This window comes from Onychostoma macrolepis, chromosome 24, assembly GCF_012432095.1.
Source record: "Onychostoma macrolepis isolate SWU-2019 chromosome 24, ASM1243209v1, whole genome shotgun sequence".
NCBI classification, from domain to species: Eukaryota; Metazoa; Chordata; class Actinopteri; order Cypriniformes; family Cyprinidae; genus Onychostoma; species Onychostoma macrolepis.
The window spans coordinates 22,629,565-22,649,053 of NC_081178.1; the positions used below are offsets into that span (position 1 = coordinate 22,629,565).

Sequence of the window (19,489 nt, forward strand, 5' to 3'; positions counted from 1 at the left end):
TTTCTAAAACGTCTATAAACCCATCAAACTATTAAAATAAACCAGCTTTATGGCCAGTTAATATAATCCAACCAATATAATTCAACCTTTTTCCCAAAAGGCCCTTGCCAAGCACATTACCTATCCACAAATAAGATCACCAAGTCCTCTTGGTCAGCCAGAGACTCCATGGCTTCCTTTAGTAGTCGAACCTTCTGGCCTCCACCGATGGACCGACCCACATCACCTCCCTTCCACTCCTCTCCCATCCCCAGAACCTGTGTTCAGTATATATCAGTTCAAAAAACATCTCAATCAACATTCTACCACCAGCTTGGAGAAATGAAGCATCTACCAGGTGAGAAGCAGTGGGGGAAAGAGTGTGTGACCTTACCTTCACATTGAATTTGAAGTAGTTTGCTGACTGCATGAAGCGGTGGAAGCCATCAGTCTCCTGTGTTGCGACTGTGAGTACAAGCAGTTTTTCTGGTGACAAGAAAATTGAGAAATAAAAAGTTTATGTTAGAAAAAAAAAAAAACATGGAATGTCTAGCAAAGTAAAATAGCATGACCTTTTTCTAAGTGTGGAGGGTGGAAGTCTAGAAACACTACTATTCCTAGACTGTATTTCTCAAAAGCCTTAAGATATCTAGTATTCTTTAAGTTAAAGTTGTCTAAAACCCTGCCATTCCCTAAAGAGCCTCTTTACCAAAATATATATGTTCCTTTTGGCCTACAGTATGAAGTAGAGGGTATCTTGTTACGCCAAACCAAACCTCAAACCTATGTCAACACTCACAAAACTGATTGCCAAAGTTCATCCCTGACTCTTGTGAGAATAAACGCACAGTAAAGTTAAAATCACCATGATTTGAATTGGTTTTGGCAGGACATGTTCTATAATGAGTAGTAGTGTTACATATGATGGCGGTAACAGTGGTGCTGATGGTTAGTGATCAGAAGAGGGTTTTAGTTTCGCAAGCGCCCGCTACATTTCCGCTGGATGTGCCAGTGAGCAGGTATAGAGCCTCTAGTAGAGCAGTGTGGGAAAATACATTCCAGACTGGGGTGTGAAGGGCTGGGTAACTTCAATCGTCCGTCATCTCTAGGGTTTGGAAAACAACCCCAGAGAAAGCTTAAGCAAACTTGAGGAAAAAAAAAAAAAACAGGATGCGTGTTCGTCATCCGTAACACTGTAACACAGAGTAGGCTTTACAACTGTAAGACCGCAAACAAATGGCAAGCATATAGGATAAATCCTCAATTGTTTTGGCATGTGTCAGTGTGGCCTTCAGAAAAATGCCTTGATCTGCATTTAAAAGTCATTTCCAGAGGCATCGGAGTAATTAGTCACACGGTATTTAAGGTTCAGGAGATTCAGGTGATCTTTTCACACTAAACTGGGTTAGAAGAAACTATTTTACCACTCAAAAAATAAACACTGCATCCTGAAATGTTTTCTCTACAGTAGTAACAACGTCTAAATATCTCTAGTAAAAATGGGGTTGAATGGGAAGGTCAGCATCTTTGCCTCATTCATTTTGGAATGGAACACATTATTACACATTCAGCTATAAAATGGGGAGTTATGGCAGGGGCAACAAGATTTCTCAGCTCATAAAATGGCTCAACTGAACCATTTCAGAATAAAATGCTAATACTCTGTATGTGCTGAGCTAAGCATGGACATATAATGTAAAAAACAATTGAAAAAAGCCTAATTACAATTTGATTTCTTCGATAGAACATCCTTACCCTTCTGTCCAACCGTCGGTCGGTGTGAGCAAGATGGAGGAGCACAAAGATCAAGCCCTACCCTCTATTTTGCTCATTCAATATTCTGCTTCACTTGGAAATACAACCCAAATTCTGGAAATGTTGGGACATTTTTTTTTTTTTTTTTGAATAAAATGAAAACTAAAAGACTTTCAAATCACATGAGCCAATATTTTATTCACAATAGAACATAGAGAACATAACAAATGTTTAAACGGATAAATTTTACACTTTTATCCACTAAATGAGCTCATTTCAAATTTGATGCCTGCTACAGGTCTCAAAAAAGTTGGCACGGGGGCAACAAAGGGCTGAAAAAACAAGACATTTTGAAAAGATTCAGCTGGGAGAACATCTAGCAACTAATTAAGTTAATTGACATCAGGTCTGTAACATGATTAGCTATAAAAGAGATGTCTTAGAGAGGCAGAGTCTCTCAGAAGTAAAGATGGGCAGAGGCTCTCCAATCTGTGAAAGAGTGCGTAAAAAGACTGTGGAATACTTTAAAATCAACGTTCCTCAACGTCAAATTGCAAAGGCTTTGCAAATCTCATCATCTACACTGCATAACATCATCAAAAGATTCAGAGAATCTGGGAATATCACTATGCGTAATGGACAAGGCCAAAGACCGATATTGGATGCCTGTGGTTTCCGGGCCCTCAGACGACACTGCATCACTCATCGGCATGATTCTGATATTGACATTACTAAATGGGCCCAGGAATACTTCCAGAAACCACTGTCAGTAAACACAATCTGCCTTGCCATCTGCAGGCGACAACTAAAGCTCTATCATGCAAAAAGGAAGCCTATGTTAACATGGCCCAGAAGTGTCATTGTGTCCTGTGGGCCAAGGCTTATTTAAAATGGACTGTTTCAAAGTAGAAAAGTGTTCTATGGTCAGATGAGTCCAAATTTGACATTCTTGTTAGAAATCATGGACGCCGTTTCCTAAAGAGCTAAAGAGGAGGAAGACCTTCCAGCGTGTTATCAGCATTCAGTTCAAAAGCCAGCATCTCTGATGGTATGGGGGTGCATAAGTGCATACAGTATGGGCACTTATGTACTGTGCGTTTATTCTCACAAGAGTCAGGGATGAACTTTGGCAAGACGACCACAAACTCTTCAGCAGCTGGAAATCTATATCAGGCAAGAATGGGACCAAACTCCAACACCAAAACTCCAGAAACTCATAACCTTTATGCCCAGACATCTTCAAACTGTTTTGAAAAGAATAAGAGATGCTACACCATGGTAAACATGCCCCCGTCCCAACTATTTTGAGACCTGTAGCAGGCATAAAATTTGAAATGAGCTGTAATTTTAATGATGTTCAGAAGTTAGAGAATGTTGTGGATGGTATGTCAATCAAGGGTAAAGTACCCAAGTCTATGCAATGTGATGTGTGTGTCCAAGGTAAATTCACTCAGAGTAGGAACAGAAAGCCTGATGTGAGAGCCAAGTCAGCTCTAGAGCTGATACACACTGATTTGGCAGGCCCTATTGACCCAAAGTCGAGAGAAGGGTATAGGTACGCACTTTCCTTTACTGATGACTACTCAAGTGTGGTGTTTGTGTATTTTTTGAAGCACAAAAGTGACACCGTGGACGCCACAGAGAGGTTCCTAGCTGATACAGCCACATATGGGAATGTTACATGTATCAGGTCTGATAATGGTGCTGAATTTACTGGACATTTTAAACCAGCCCATTTATTGAAGATGGTAGATCAGCACTTGAATGAATATCCAACATTCTGTCCCAAGGTTTTTTCTTCATCTTACCAAATAATTTTAGGGAGTTTTTCCCCAGTCCCTGTTGCATTTGGCTTGAATTATGTGGCTCTTAGCTCTTATCAGCATTAAATAGACATGTTTGCACTATGATCAATCACATAGCATTATAACTCAAATGATCGGCTTCAAAAAATTCAAAACCAAGTTAAAAGATATGGCAGCCTCCAGGCCATAAACATCTTTAAAGATTTATTTTTGGTGTTTTATGCCTTTATTTTGATAGGACGGTAGCTAGACAGGAAGCAAAGTGGGAGAGAGAGAGGGAGACAGGATCGGGAAAGGTCTCGTGACAGGACTCGAACTCGGAATGCCCAAAGCACAATGGCACTATATGTCGGTGCATCGCTCACGAGGCTATCGACGCCAACTGTGCCATACACTATTAGGAGGTCCTGCAGCTTCGGACTAATGAATTACCTCCACAGTCAGCACTCAAAATTTTGAAAAAATACTGCACAGCTTCCATGGAAGCATATATACAGTATGAGTCATGGTATAAGAAAAGGGCCAGAATATGAATTATAATTCTGAAGAACACATTACAATGGGTGAGGACTTCTTAAGAAAAGCCTGAAAACCTTGGAGACTTTATTGTGTTTCATTGTGATCCATTTGATTCCTATCTACATTCCAGACAGAAAGGCTTGGTTCCTCTCACGTTAGCTATATGCTGTTCTATAACATGCTGTAAATGTTTAATATGCACATCTGAATGCTTGGACGGTAATGTTATATTCAATGGAAGGCCGCTAGAGAGTCATGCCGGTCACGCCATGCGCACTCGGTATCCTATAAACACCCAGGTTTCACTAAGCCTTGTTGTCTGAGAAAGCCCCTTTCTGTGAGCAGGTTGGGTTTAAAATAACAGCTAGGGAAATCCATACAATGAAGTGTCTGGACTGCTACTCTGAAATGTGATATCTGCCAGTTCTTGTGCAGCGGTTACGTCAGCCTTTAACATGGGTCATGTTAAAGAAAATCCGAAGGGTCTTTAATCATTGTAAAATCCCAAGGGCAGGAAAAAAAAAAAATCTCTTACAGATAGATTAAATAGTGACCGAATAGTGACTTGCTCAAGACTACATAAGCTCAAATGCATCTCCCCTAGGAGTTTCAGAAAAGATATGCACATATTTGCCAAATTCCAAGTCTTCTATCAAAAGATCTCAATATGAACTCAAACATTTCTTATTAAATTCTTGCAAAACCAAATAATCTTGGCTATGATAGTCACATGAATTATTTTAGCTACATATTCTTACTGTATCCCAAAAAGTGTCTAATTTGTATCTGTTTTATTTCTCTTATGGGGTTTTAAGAGAATTATCTTAGACAATATTGATACTTGAATGACACATAACTAAGATCTTCATGAAATCTTTAAAGCTTTGAGAGAACAACCTTTTTCATTATCCTCTGGTATCTGTAAATCACAGATACATCAATGGTTGCATGTTCTTGGTCAGAATCATCATCCAAATGTTATTATTTCCAGAACACGCCAATGTTTTTTTGTTCACATATACACCATTCTTTGCCAATCTAGAATTTATTACACCTTCAGGACTTGTGTTTCTGCAGCCGGAATGCATCTTTCAATATTTTCCCCTTGTACTTATAATAAAGTTTCACACTAACCAATTTCAGTGTATAATCAATCACAACACAATATCCATCTGACTCTATTCCATTGTGGCTATACAGATCTAAAAAGCTACACTAGAAAAGAAGCTGATTTATTTTGTTATTTTGCAGAATTTGGAGGCTATTTCCCAGCATGTCTTGAAACATTTGCATAATGGATGACTGTGGGTGATCAGGGGTGGATGGTTACACTCTCTCTGTAGTCTTCCCCTAAGGCCAACAAATAAATACCAATTGCTTTGACCCACAATTGACCCTTTGCTTGAGCCCTTAAGACAACAGTAAAAAGCAATGAACGCAGTAGCCGACAAAGCGTACCCTAGCCACTGTCTTTCTTGGTGCCGTGCTAGAGAGATTGAGGGCTGGATCCAGGCTACCAAATTAAGAGAGAATAAGTTGCTATGGCTACAAATACACACACAAGTATGTGATGACACACAACTCCTCCTGTGATGGTCGAACGGCACCGTCTGCAATGATGAGAAGATAAGCAGGTGACTTAGACATTCCACTCAGCTCGAATACAGGATTTGACAAGAAGATTTGTCTTATGTCTTGTGCCATTTCTCCTGCTGTTGCAGAGTAGTTGTTGCATTGATATGCGGTAGCAAAGGTGTTCTGGTTGGTTTTTTGGGTGTTGATAGGTGATTGCTAGGGTCTTCTGGTTGCTAATAGGGTGTTCTAGGTGGATGCTTGGTTCTGGTATATAGGGCATTTCTCAGTGGTTCCAGATGGTTAGCCTACTTACTAATCAGGTAAAATTAGAAAGTTTGATCACTTAGAAAAGCATCATTAATGGGAATTTCCCCATGTATATTTTGCATTGTTCATCTCACTGTAATCAGTAGAAAGCTGCTTGGCATGAAAGCGACCTCTGTGTGAACTGTGCTTCATACATTACTAAACTGTGTTGACAATGTTTTTTTTTTAAGCCCTTTTTTGACATTTTGTAATGTGACCACACTTCTAGTGTCAGTCGTTTAAGCAACAGTAATAGCGATGCTTAATAAAATAAACAACCCTAAATATGATTTCTAACTTATGAGATAATAAGATGTGCTGTTCCTCTTATTTCTTTATCAAAAGCTACTTTTGAAACAGTAAACCATGATTAATTTCTCTTGATGTGTCTTTAATGTCTGCCATATAGTGAAAGTCAGCTTCACAGGAACTGAGAGGAAGACATGATTAGTTGTTCTAAAATATCCTCTCAAAGACAGAAACCAAGCCATCGCACAGCATGTAATCACTTTAAGCAGCTGTGAAAAAAAAAAAAAAATCACTCGATTAAGATGTATTTTCATTGATTCATGTAGACAACATGTAAAACAGAAAGAATTACAAAACCATGGGAATCATATTATGGGAGTGTGCACCCTGTAGGGCAATAATGTTTGTTAATGGAGTCTACAGATAGTGCTTAAAGTAGTGCAAGCAGACATTCAGTGTAGACTGAGAGGTCAGTGTCCAACACTCTGAAGAATTTAATTTTCCACCCCTTGATGAAGGAACAATGTTTTTAGAGCTGAAGCAAGAAATTGTGGAAAAAGCTGTTTGGACTTTTAAAAGATGGCTATTTTGAATGTACCACATAGTCTGGGCCGACCTGAGGAGACAGTGTTTGACAGATCAGTGTGAACTGCTGAGGTCCAGAGGAATGCTGCTTCAGACAGGCAAGCTGTTTATTTTCTCAGAGTGGTGCTTTAAAAGTGTTCCTTTTAAAGTCAGGGCCATCTATGTAAACTCTCACACTGCACTGGAAGGCCACCGTAATACACTCAGAACTTCTACCACACAGAACACTCAAGTTTCAGTAGGAGAGTCAGAGTCAAAGAAATAGTGAAAGACTCCCCCTTAAAGAAACTATTTTCTCAACTATATGACTGGGAAACTAGAGAACACATTTTGTTTTCTCTGTGGCCCTCTCAGCTTACCTTCCAAGTAATGATTGGGGCTCTGGAGACGAAGTGTGTTTAAGAAAGCTTTCAGCCTACAATAACATGGCCTTTCACACGTTTTTGGTTGGCTCTGGTGGGTCAACATACATCAAGTAGGTAAATCATACTGGGGAATAAACTAAGAATGAATTGTACTTGCTAATAGCATCCTATAAAATGTACTTTCTGCATGGTGTGATTTCCCATCTGGTAAGCCTGGTTTTGATTGCTTGATTGTGGAGAATACAACCCATTCTCACTCCCAAGGCGTCAAAAACTGAAGCATGGTCAAACGCCTTTCGCGTCACTATGAAGATGCCAAAAGTGCCCCTAGGCGTCAGTATATGACAAAATCAGATCTCCAATGCTTTCAATTGCTTGCTTTATGCATCAGGTCAAGACGCTTATGGAAAATGACAATACGTTCTCCTCCGTTGTTTTCAGTTGTTTGTCTTAGTTTAATGGTTTGCATGCATTTGTAAAAAATATAAATAATTTTATATACTTTTATTGGAGCACCTAACCCACCTAACCCACCCCTACCCTAAACCTACCCACTTCTGAACAACATAAAACACGTAACAGGCAAATGTAAGTGCAGTCACCGGTATTTATTGCAAAAACTGCCCATAAACAAGCAGTATAAAAGCATTACAAACAAGTCGTGCTGCATTCCAGGTCTTCTGAAGCCATACGAAGTCTTTATGAGAAGAAGAGAGCAAAACATAAGGTTTTATTCGCTGAAAATGATCCCGCTCCGTTAACGCGCTCACATCTCATTCAAAAAGATACTCCCGTCCCGTAGCATGACGCAATCGGTCACGAGACACAGAAGAGCCAATAGCCTGTCAGAACAGCAAAACACAATCGGTCACGAGCCAATAGCATTTCACAACCAAGGCTTCTTCTGGCAGCATTTTTTGAATTTGCGCACAGACTGCAGCATACAGGATGAGCTTAACGGTGGACGGAGACGGCGATCGCGTCTACTCCTCTCACAAATCAAATGTTTTGCCTCGGAAGACTTGGAATATTAATATTTTTTTAATAAATTATGACGGTAGTTGTGTCTGCCTGTTATATCTTGTGTTTTATTGACAAATGGTAGGTTTAGGGGCAGGGGTTGGGTTATGTGCTCATAATGTGTAAATAATGTAATATAAATAAAACTGTTGTGGCTGTTTACATTGAAAAATCACACCCCAACATATATGCAATAATGGCAATGTTATTACCCAATATATAATTTAATTATGACGATAAAATTCCCAGTATGGCGTCGGCATATTGAAGCTAAGGGTTTCCTATTTAAAACAACGGAGGACCCTGCAAGTCGAAAAATGACGCTAAGGGGTACCTTGAGCGTCAAAAAGCGACGCCAAGTGGTCCTGACCAAGCTTCAATATGTGACGAGTTGGGTGTGAGAATGGGTTGGGAGAATAACGCAGGCTACTTATTTATCGGGGACTGTGCAGCATCACTCCTAGGGGTGTGCAGCGGAGCCATTATTTGTATCTGTATCTGTATCTGTATTTGTGACAATCTCAAAATTATTTGTATCTGTATCTGTATTCGGATAGATCCGGAAATGGGCGTGGCTTAAACCGGAAGTTCGTCAAATTACATGAAAATACCATTTTAAATGCAAATCTGTTCGATTCGTAGTTTTCATTTAACAAATATGCCTTGTATAACTAAAGAAAGTATTATTTTTTATTAAAATTATAACTTTGTAAATATCTTTTATTTAAAACTTTTATCAAAAAAGAAAAATAACTTTATTCTTCTTATTTTCCAGTGAAACTTTGTGTACAAATTTGACAAAAGACAAGCATCCACAATCTTAAATAAAAGCACTAGTAGGAAAGAAAGTGTTCAGAAGCCTACTCATAGCAGAATGACAGTAAAGCTCGCTTGAACTTTAAGTAACTTAGATCGTGTGTTGCGGGAGTCTGTGAGCATTTACGATTTTTTTTTTTTTTTTTTTTTTTTTTTTTTATCAACAGAAAGCAACAAATCATTTGGACCTTCCAAAAGCCTTGATCAAACATCGCTTTTCTTCGTCTTGTATAATTAAATGTAACGCCATTCATGAAAAGGGCTAATGTAATGCGTTTTTACAGTTGGATTTTGAAAAGGTTTGAAGTTAGGACCGTTTTTAGGATATTTTTGTTGAGTTGATATAACTCCAGACAAAGCTCTGATTTCTGAGAGACGCGCATAGACCCCAACGCGGCTTGCGCTCATTTCATTCATATAGGCCAGTGGTTCCCAAACTGGGGGTCGCGACCCCTAGGGGGCGCGGAGTTATGATAAGGGGGGCGCGGCAAGGCTAGTGTACATACAGTCAGCCGATATTTATAGGGACGCACCGAAATTTCAAAAGAGAAAAACGGTCCAATGAGCCGAAAATATAGGCCGAGCCGCCCGGCAGTATTCAGCGCTCTCTCTCTCTCTCTCTCTCTAATCACTGCCGTCGTGACACTCCGCTGAATATTCCGCTCTATGAATGTGCGCAAAGCAAAGTCCTCTCAAATAACGCGCCAACAGAAAATTTAAATGTATACTTGTTCCTTTTTGCAATAGCGCTATTGTGATGTAACATGCTGTAGTACAGATGTACTGCACAACGGTGGTAAAATGACGCCACCCTCTCGTGACGCGATGCTCTGCTCACGTGCTCTGATAATAATAGATTTGTAGGACTATAAAAAAAGTTATATCCGATTCGGTTTCATAGAACTGAATAAAAATAATATATTGATTGATATTTAATATTAATAGGCTATATTTTCTGTCCAATTTTGTGTTACTTTCAATAAACGTGGTTATTTTATTGGCTTGTGATTTTTAAATTCAGTATCATTAAAATTGAGTTAAATTAAAAAGTCTTACAAAAATGACTTAATATTATTTAATAAAATAATAAATAATTATTACAAAGCAGTTTTGGTTTCGGCCATTGATGTCACCTCTGATTCAACAACAAGGCTTCAGTTTAAGTCCAAGGCATTGGCTGCATTTTGGATTGGAGTGGAAAAGGACTACCCATTGCTGAGCAGGAGAGCCCTGGCAATACTCCTTCCTTTTGCCACATCCTACCTATGTGAGATAGGGTTTTCTGCAGTTGCCTCAATCAAGACAAAATACAGATCAAAGCTGGACATTGAAAATGAGCTAAGAGTGGCAGTCTCACAGCTGCATTCCCGATTTGAGAGGATCTGCAGCACAAGGCAAGCCCATCCCAGTCACTGAAAAGACTGTGGGACTAGTAAGAATAAGTCTAAATCCTGCAGTTCAAAAATGTTCATTTTTGACAACAAAGAGAAAATCTGTTGAAAACAATGAATACTGTTACATAGTTAATAATAATAATAAATAAATAAATGTTGAAGCTGCATGCTTTACTTGTAATGCTTCTACTATTGACTAGTTCCTTATTTATTTATTTTTTTCAGTAAGTTGTCACACACTGAATTTGTGTTAATTACCATTAATGAATTACAATGTTTCAAACAAATCCTCCTGGAGGTGTGTTTATGTGTATGTGTGGGGGTGGGGGTGGGGGCCTTCATTTTTTTTATTCTGCAAAACGGGGGCCCGGCAGAAAAAGTTTGGGAACCACTGATATAGGCTATAGTTTACACTCATTCAGTTTACACATCCAGACCCATAGCCAGCTATGAGGTCCAGACCTCTGTAAATGTTTCATGTTCAAAAATAAAATTTAAAAACATATGAAATTTTTCATATGTTTTTAAATTTTATTTAAAATCATATCGCTGAATAAATTCATGTGGCTGACTCGCAGCAGCTTCGAAACGCAGGAGTGAAGGAGCTTGGCGCAAGTGCAGCCTCCACTCCGCTCCGCCATGTTGCCAGATCTAGTTTTAATAAGCGTTGCTGGACTTGTTTTAATACTTAATGTAACAGCGTTAATAAAGTAATTAGGGCATTAATAAAGTGGGAAGATGAAGGTTGAGGTAAGAAATTATGTATCCTATTTGCAAAATATAAGAATTAAACTTATTTTGGTGCATTGGTAGTGGTAGTTTTTTGTAGCAATATCTGTACGAAACTGTCAAACACTATCAAAGCAGTACTAGCCATTATTATTGCACAAATCTTAACAACCGCAGGTGTAGTGCTGTTCTAGCAAACATGTGATTGTTCGCAAACATGCGAATATTTTTTCTGTTATTCGGATAAATCCGTTATTTGTTTTGAAGACATTATCCGTGCCTTTCCGAATAAGGTATTCGGCTTCGGGCACATCCCTAATCACTCCACAATTAATATTCATACAATTAAAGTGGCTCTTTAAAATGCAGAAAGTTCTTGACTACCCAGTGCTTCTACTCGTTTATGATGTTTTTTCTCCATTGTTTCACCATTATTTAATGAATTGCTGATTCTATAAACAATATAAAATGTTACAAAAAGTTGCTTTTGCAGGTGGTAATAGGTGGCAAAATAGAGCTGATTTTTTGTGTATAAAACTGCAATTTATAATAAGACTAAGATAGCAGAATATATATATATATATATATATATATATATATATATATATATTTTTTTTTTAATTATTATTATTTTTTTTTTTTAATTATTATTCATAGTCCTTGTGCCTGTTAAGGCTTTATTCTAAGATGAGTACAGTCATGCAAATGATTAAGCAAAACTACTATTATGTATACCTGAATAAACATTAATTAAACAAATCTTATTTTGATATTTTGTGTTGTGCTTCAAGTTACTTCATTGCAGGGAACATTTCACATTCAAAAAGGTCTCAGGACTGCAATTTCAGCATTCATTGCAGAAGAACAGGACTTTAAATTGCCTGTTTTTTTTTTTTTTTTTTTTTGTTTGTTTGTTTGTTTGTTTGTTTTCTTTATCTAATTTAAAAGTTAATATTTTATAAATTATTACCATTATTTACTGCTCTACAAAGTCAAAATTAGTGCTCAAGATGGTGCAATAATGGTGGGTTCAACAGCTGAGTATTTGTAATTCCAGAACAATTTATTTATTTATTTATTTATTTATTTTTTTTTTTTGTTATCCCCCCCACATAATGTAAGACAATGTATGACTGAAGAATTACTGAGATAACATTCTTGCATTTTTGTGTCCTTAAGGGAAATGCTTAACCCCCTCACCAGATTTCTGCAGGGGAATTGTTATTTTTTTTTTTTTTTTTTTATAAATGGGCTTTTGTAAAAGTAACTGACCACTAGAAAAAAAAATAAATAAGCTATAACATCAACTAAATATATTTCAAACCAAGCTAATTTTAACAAGTACACTGAGTAACAGCAGCAAATAAGGCAGATACTAGAGGTGATCTCACTTCAGGCAGTTCTGGGAAACATGAAAACACTACTGAGTCACATAACTGACCTCATTAGGCGGTCTGATCCCTCAACAGCCAGACTCTACCACAGTGCCCATTCATTCATACCGTATGTATGTTACTGTGTTTCTCCAAGCGACCAGCACATCCGAACTGGTGTAGGGAGTACCCTGTTCTGCCCGCTTAACATGAGTGTGTTAACACAATCCCAACCAAAATCACCAGAATCAACTGCCTGAACATATATACACATAAATATCTAGAGCTCAGACTTACACCTCATTACACTGAGAAAACAAAAGCCAATGTCAGATCGGAAGAATTTGAATGTAACCACAGATAGCTGTGACTTGACAACGAGATACTTGTATGTAAACACAGACACGCAGATATTCCATAACACATTCTAAATCTTTGTGGCTGTAGCCAGGTGACTGGCAAATGTGTTATCACTTAGGGACCAGAAACCAAATTTGAAGGCTGGGCGCAGAACAAACTGAGGGGAAAAGGGTGGTGGGGTTATTGTAGACAGACATTATTTCAGCTGTCCGCAACTAAAATAGAAAAGCTTTCTCTCTTGGGGCTTGGAAATTTCCTTGATTGTTTAAACATGCCTCTGTGTCTATAACCCGAGAATCTAGTAGTACACTGGCAAGGGGGGTTGTGTGTCGATTGCACCCCTTGCAGCTGTAAATGCCTCTAGAATGGAACATTACATGGCGTCACCAGCATCTGGTTTAACATGGGCTTGGCCACAATAGTTCAGTTGATGATTTAACTTACCAGTAACTCTTATTTATTTTTCCTTGGCTGGAAAAACAATCACAAGTATGAAGAACAGAGAAAACGAAGGGGGTCATTTGGTTGACATCACCAAAATTGTGCCTGCTGTCGTCTAATGCTTGCAATTACTGTGGTCACTTCCTGTGCTGAGCTGAGTTGAGCGTTGTCTTAGAGTTGGAATGCTGTATTGGCCAGAGCAATTAAACGAGCCAAACTGAAGAACAGCTTCTGTTTGATTCTGGAAACCCTCGTTACCCTGTGTTTTGGAGACCGCACACAGTTATAGGGGTTGAATAAGGATATGAAATACAACGGCAAGCTGTCACTGTTGGTTGTTCTTAGACTTGTTTACATTTGGCAGGTGTGGTTTGATTAAAACAAACTCTGGTGTGATTATTCCGTTAGTGAAGTTCATTTGAATATGTCATCCGAACCAAACAAGTGGACCCACCTGGCCATGATCGACTAAAATATAATCACAACCAAAGACATCTACACCAACCAACAACAGTATGTAATGTCACAAGATGCGAGCCTAAAAAGGACATGGTTCTTCTTATCATAGGTGCTGTTGCCCGTTACAGTTTGGTACAGGCATAGGAACAGCCGTCTGCTTACAGCAGATCTCCATGTGTGCAACGGAGTAATTCCTCGTTCTGGTTTGAGCCCTTTGTGAGGTATCGGCTAATAAAAATAACACTATATACACACACATAAAACAAGCATCTTTAACCCAACACACAGCAATTTTGGATGTTTGGTAAGTTCATAAAAGCTTTCTAATCAGGTTTGGACTGTATCCTTATGTTTGTTGTTTAATATCTTTAGGTTTGGTGTTAACAGTGTGAATGCTAAGTGAACAAGGACGAAATGTATTAATTTACTTTTTGGTCCAGACCAAAAGAACCAAGAGGAAACACACCTTTACAGTTCGGTCTCATATATACGATAATCATTCACATCAAAACTAAAGTACTTAGGGATTTACATTTGAAAAAAACGAATGAAACATACAGTAGTAATAACATGACATACGCCAGGTACCTAACAGTGATTTGCTATTGTCCAGATCCTCATTTGCATACAGCTGAGCTTTTCTCAACTTTGAGACGCTCTCAACACTTTTTCTGTTCCACTATCAATTCCTCTTTCCCCCACATGAGCATGTTGCTCGGATCTCAGGAATTGACTGAAAATTTCCTCAAGTGATCACACACCGCCATGGGTTTTCTCAAATTTTGACTAGCATCTCGTCCCGGACCACATGGTACAGATGTGGATGATGCCTTAAATTGCATGGCTAACATGTTATTAATTTCCAGATTTGATGGCTAAGACATTTGTAAAATCCCACAGACCCACAATAAAGGAACAAATGAGCCTGATCTACTGAGCAGAGTATCATAAACCCCACCAAGGAACATTCTGTATTTTCACCTCAAAAGAAAAAAAAAACAAAAAAACAGTTGGCCTGTCTTCATTGCATTAAGACTCCTAAAATATTACTTTGGACATTAAAATGTTCTCTAAAATGATCCTCTGTCTATGGAAACAGACATTCTGAATTGTCCCTCAGAGCTCATAGTCAATCAAATAAAAGTCACAGGCACAGAAATGATTATTTCTGACAAATCTGATCAGCTGCAAGCCTCCACTTGATTAGAGAATAAGTAAAACCACAGACTAGAGAACAAAAGGGTTGTGGCACAACGTTTGGATATGACTACACAACTGTTTGCCTTTTGGCTCGGACAATCATTTAACGGTTTGACAAACACAGCCGACATCCATCTAAACTGCTTATATAAACCAGACTTCTTTAATCAAGTGTGCGGTTGACTGACACCATGTTGCACAAGGCCAATTACAGGCTAGTGCTGCCAGGTCCAGCAGTCAACACTATAGACGAGCATATATGTTCTCTTTTACTGGGACTTAGAAGTCGTAAATCTTACACTGCAGTTCAATTCACAGGCCAATGTTTCATTGTGAAGGGTTCACACAAGTCTAAACGTGGGTGGACATTGACAACTCACAGGAGGTGATAGGTCTCCCTCAGGCATTTGAGTAGAGACGACCTCAAGAGTCACGAAGCAGATTGTTCACATTTAAACGCTTCAGTTTCTAGGTTATTCAGGCTGATGGATGGGTATAAAGACTGTGGTGATGTCATTCCGCAAACGCCAGAGGTTTCCTGTGCCGTTCACTCCCTTTCTGTCTACATAAAGGCATGTATTTTTTCTTTCTATATCTTTCCCTGGGTTTAAGATAGCATGCGTCATCTAGATACCAACTGTTAATGACTCTAGCTTAATTACTGTGCGCAAAGGTACACAAAACCTCAAATCAGGGGCAATTTAGAGACCCATTTAGATTTTAATCTGCTCGGCACTTTAAATTTGGAAATTTACAGCCGGATTTCTTGAGACCGGTATGTGTCAGTGGTTTAACCGACAGCATATGCTAAGTGGTAGAGTTTAAAATCAACATAATAGATAGTGTTATTTCTTGTGATTCATCTGTGGACGTTATATCAAATCAAAATTTTAATTTCCGTAAACGTGCTTCACTTGCGTGAACGTGAAACAACTTTCCTTTCGTCTGATGTCATCAAGTCCTCTTATTTTTCAGCCCCACCCCTCTAACTATCTTTCTCCATGTGACTTCTCACAATCCAATTTCTGATCGCAATCCGGGCTCATTGGAAATAAGTGTATTATACGATATTACATACATTATTGCTTTTTATTGCGACAGTTTCAAAGTGTAATGTCCAGTTACTGGCGCTAAAACATGTTCAATGCAGGACTGTGACCACATTTTTATTATGTAGGTACCGACACATTGTTTTATTACGTTTCTTCAGGTTTTGCGATGGTTCAGAATTGAAATGTTCAGGAAGTGTCGCTAAATGTTAATGCTCTGTCATGTTGGAAAATAACTTACCCCTACGTCAAACCCAACCCTAAATCTACTCAACAGTGTTAACAAATGCAGAAGCGATATAAAAACATATTTTCTGATGCAACTGTGCTATTTAACTTCCTTATACATGGTTTTGAGGTGTTTTGTCGAACTATAGTTTCACAGGATTCATACTGGAGCGATTCTGTTTTAGAAAATATGAAGCTTTATGTGATGATAACAATCAAAAGTATACATTTTCAAATCGTTTTGAGTTAATAAAATTAAAAAATTAAAAATAAAATTGGCTTTGCTTAATCAAAACTCTTGCCCTGTAAATCATAATTTGTGTGAAAAAAGGAATAAAAGTCGTCAGAGTTTTACTGCCTCTAGTGTTCATTTCAACTGGAAACTGCAGCAATTTGTACATACAGGTATGTTTTTTGAGTTTTTCAGAAATGTAGGAAAAGCCACAAATTTCCAATGAGCCAATGTTAAAATTAAGTCCCATTCTTTCCGGTTTCACTCAAAATAGTGTTAGATTATGGAAGTAAAATAGGTCACAAATGACATTTCATGTGGAGCGTCTGTCCATGATGAATAATGCAAGCTTCATGTTTATAAAATAGGTCATGTGATAAGGGATAAGGAGCTCACGCTTTTGGAAGGTGTCAAGGCTCATTGACTTGTATTGTATTAACACCTTAAAATGCTTTAAATACGAAACAGAAGATTTACTCTTTGAAAACAGTACTTTAGTTGTGTTATACTAAATGCCAGATGTTACAAACGTTACTGCCTCACAGATAGCCTATACATATTCTCACAAAATACACACCTTTGCCCTCCATTTGTGTGAAACCACAGTCATACAGTACTCAAATGTGACATATGGCTGCACTTTGGGGTTTTGCTTTTGGAAAGTTTTACCCAGTGACCTTTCTACAAAGATACTTCTCAGACGGGAATGCATTAGTAAAGCTTGTAATAAAGTTCTGTCACAGTCTGACCTAAATGTAATGCTCGGTGACTAACGGCACTAATAGAATCTTACTGACATTTGATGTCAAGGAAAAGATGCATGAAAATCAACACTGCTTGATTATATTGTGAATTATGATCCAGAGGATTGTTTAGAAAATGTTTGTCAGTTTTTTCAAGCTATAAATGGCACCCTTAAGCATGCATCACTTTGTCCCAGCTGGGTTGATAGATGGTTTAGATTTATCGCCTTGTATATACAATGTAAATGCAGTTCTTGAACCGTCAAGAAAACAGATTGCCGCAGTCATGTTGCATGGAAATGATGAACGCCAATATGAATGAAAACTGTGAAGGTCATATTTATCCCTCTGACTAGGCTTGTTAACACTCAACAGAGCATATTTACATCCCTGTACAGTAACTAAAAAGGCACAAGCAACTGTTCACAAACCATAGAGGCGTTTTTAGGCTGTAAATGTTTTTACTATCACAAACAAATTACTGTACAACCTAATGGAATCCAGAAAGTAATTAAAAAACTTGTTTATGCTTCAAAGAAATGCTTAACTCATTAGGGTGTGCATTAACTGTGTGCATTACAATTTTATTACGTTTTAGTTATTGGACTACACAACTATATGCATTGTAGATTGAACAGCATAGTGCTATATCTCACAGGCACACATTTCCAAACAGCAAGACTGTGTGAAAAAAAAAAAAAAAAGGTCTACCTTACATTCCTCACGTCCCAACAAGAAGCAAGGTGTACTGTAGGGGAAACCGGGGCTAGCCGTCACACTTTTTTTCTCCAGTGAGTATTTCCCAGAGTGGGTTATTTATGAAAGCCATTTTCTGTATAGACACAAACCTTATAGTCTGGGCTACTAACTAACTAAATAATGGACATTATTGCCTGAGTGGGGCATATTGTCACAATCTATGAGGTAACCTACAGTACCATTAAACACCCTAATATGGGTTTTCAGCTAAATTTATACAGTAAAACAATTATGAAACACAAAAGAAACACCTTAACCTTTTTTTTTATGAGTCAACAGAGATGATAATTAAAGTGTAAACTTGTTCCAACATATGATTTTTATAAATGTCAATGACGTGTGTTCACTTGTTACCTATTTTACAAAAATATGATATTGAATCTCAGTTCAGGTCTCCCATAACTGATCGAGCCGCAGAGACAAAGGTAACATTTTACAGTAGGCTACTTTTCAAATATTAAAAATCATCAGTGTTCATTCAAATTGAAATGGCATGGATTTTCCTTTATATTTTCAGGTTATCAATATTTGAAAGCTCAATTATTGATCGGTTAATGATTTGAAATGTTCTTAAAGATAATTAAGTGTTATCGTCACATATTTAACCTTTCAGATCATAATTATTTTATATAACGCGAAAGTTCTAGACTAGTTGCGTCGCGTCGCACTCAGTGTGAATGACGCAGCAGAGTGTGCGGTCTCAATGTAACGGACTCTTACCTGTTGGAATATCCTTATTTCTCTCGATGCTCTGAGAATAATGAACACAAGACAGCAGAGTTAAAATAAGCGCGTAAAAGCACCAAGGATGCTCCATCGCCGCTTCGGTGAAGTCCTCAGAGACGATGTGAACGAACAAGTTTGCGAAGTTTTGTGTGGTTCTGCTGGTCAGCGCGTGGTGAGTCCTAGAAACCCCGGGGTCAGCAATAAAAGCTCTCTCGTAGATCACCTAAGTAAAGTCATTTCTATTGAAATTCAGTAGTAACTAGTAATAAATGTGTTGATTAGTCCCTTAAGAACGAGCTGACTGTGATGGTGCCCTCGATGTTCCCCAGACAGGGTGACATGAGTGAGTGTGATTGAACAAGTACAGCTGTGTTTGAGCACCCCTCCTCCTGCAGTCCTCAAACACGAGCTCAAATAATGCCCCCTACACCGCCCTCATTCACACCCAGACTCACGCGCTGCTTTCACTGTGAGAGAAAATATCAGCACGCTAAAAGTGAAAATTAGCTACCTTAAATAAAATGCCAATGCGTCTATTAAAACATGCGGTGAAGTCATTGCACTTTTTGACCACTTTGACCAAATTTGGAAGAAAACGAACTCAGGAAAATTGATAAATCTTGTAAGTCTGTTTGTTTCTAAAACAACCAAGTCAAATATAAAGCAGAGATGGTAAATACATCTTAAAAATCTCGACAAAGGGAGAATAAAATTATATATATTAAAAAAAAAAAAAAAAAAAAAACTCTATATAGGAACTTACCCCTTTTTCAAATGCCAACATTTAGGGTTAGTCCATAGAATTTACAATTAGTGCAGTCT

The 19,489-nt window shown here is 38.1% G+C and overlaps 1 protein-coding gene across 2 annotated transcripts in view; it reads right to left on the minus strand.

The window, feature by feature from the left end:
• plod2 (procollagen-lysine, 2-oxoglutarate 5-dioxygenase 2) overlaps positions 1-19,221 on the minus strand; it is a 46,054-nt gene extending 26,833 nt beyond the window's left edge. Inside the window, exons 1-3 of one of the 2 annotated variants that reach the window (XM_058765049.1) lie at positions 18,662-19,221; positions 374-465; positions 121-257 (exon numbers count right to left, since the gene is read on the minus strand). In XM_058765049.1, coding sequence (XP_058621032.1) covers positions 121-257; positions 374-465; positions 18,662-18,758 — 326 coding nt within the window. In that variant the 5' untranslated portion in view covers positions 18,759-19,221. The remainder of the gene's footprint in view (positions 1-120; positions 258-373; positions 466-18,661) is intronic. The other variant, XM_058765050.1, reaches the window with a different exon arrangement.
• Positions 19,222-19,489: the final 268 nt, after the last annotated feature.